Genomic DNA, 1,030 nt, shown 5'->3' on the forward strand with positions numbered 1-1,030 from the left:
TCACGACTCATAGCACTCTAGGTGGCGCTCCCCTCGCCAGCACCCTCTGTGGTCACGCGTCCATCGCTTGTGCCCGCCGCAGCCCCGTTCCCGGCCGGGGGCTGGGGCGGGGGGGGCGGAACGTCGGACACGTCGTACTTGGAGACCATGTAGTACATGCCGTCGGTGCGCTGGTACTCGATGTACGGGCCCAGCCACTTGGGTTTGCGGCCCTCGTCACGCAGCCGCAGGAACTGCGCGTTCCGAGCCTGCTTGAGCTGACGACCTGCCGGGGTGAGGTCATCCCGGAAGGTGATGCCGATGGCCTTAAGGGCCTGGCTGTGTCGGAAAAGCATACCACGGACACGGGGGGTGACGCCGATGGTGATGTTGTATGTTGGGGCCGCCTGGTTGGGTCGTGGCTTCTCAGTGCGTACTTCGACGCTGAGGAAGGAGGCCTGGAGGCTTCCTCCACTGGCATCGGAGACGACTTGGGTGATGGCTTCCGCTGCTTGCTTAGCGGTCGCGAGAGCCAGGACGCCAAACGCGATCAGGGAGCCGGAATCGTAGTAGGCAGATTTGCCGGTCAAGTTCCTACGCTGTTTAGACCCGGTGCAGTCGGTCGCAAACGTAGGGGCCCCCGCGAGCTGAGACTGCACAGTTTCGATGATGAACTGCGCGGCCCGAACTTCGAACTGCTTCATTTCGGTCTCCACCTTTTTGGTAATTATTTCCGGAATATTCTTTTCCAGCGAGTCAACACAAGCAGCCAGCGCATCTGTCTTGCTATGCAAGGAGTCGAAGGACGCCTTGGTCTGTGTAGCATGGGTCTGAAGCAGCTTGTAAATCTCATCTAAAGATGGTTCTTTCTGAGTGGATCGCGTCATGGAGTCGCCTGCTGCCGCCTCCTCAAGGGCAGCGGCCGAAGGCGTAGGGTACTCCTTGCCGGACCTCAGAACCCGCTTAGACGGGCTTTGTGGGCTAATGCCAGCTGTTCTACAGATTCTGGATCGCTGGCAAAGCCAATGCGAGGGGCTTAGCTGTGATGTGC

At 60.0% G+C, this 1,030-nt stretch overlaps 1 protein-coding gene across 1 annotated transcript in view; it reads right to left on the minus strand.

Annotated features, from left to right (window-relative positions):
- Positions 1–17: 17 nt before the first annotated feature.
- The window catches only part of VOLCADRAFT_97506 (uncharacterized protein), a gene marked incomplete at both ends in the record, with an annotated part of 7,365 nt that continues 6,352 nt past the window's right edge, over positions 18–1,030 (minus strand). Inside the window, one exon of the mRNA XM_002956480.1 lies at positions 18–984. Coding sequence (XP_002956526.1) covers positions 18–984 — 967 coding nt within the window. The remainder of the gene's footprint in view (positions 985–1,030) is intronic.

This window comes from Volvox carteri (genome assembly GCF_000143455.1).
Source record: "Volvox carteri f. nagariensis unplaced genomic scaffold VOLCAscaffold_61, whole genome shotgun sequence".
Taxonomy (NCBI): domain Eukaryota; kingdom Viridiplantae; phylum Chlorophyta; class Chlorophyceae; order Chlamydomonadales; family Volvocaceae; genus Volvox; species Volvox carteri.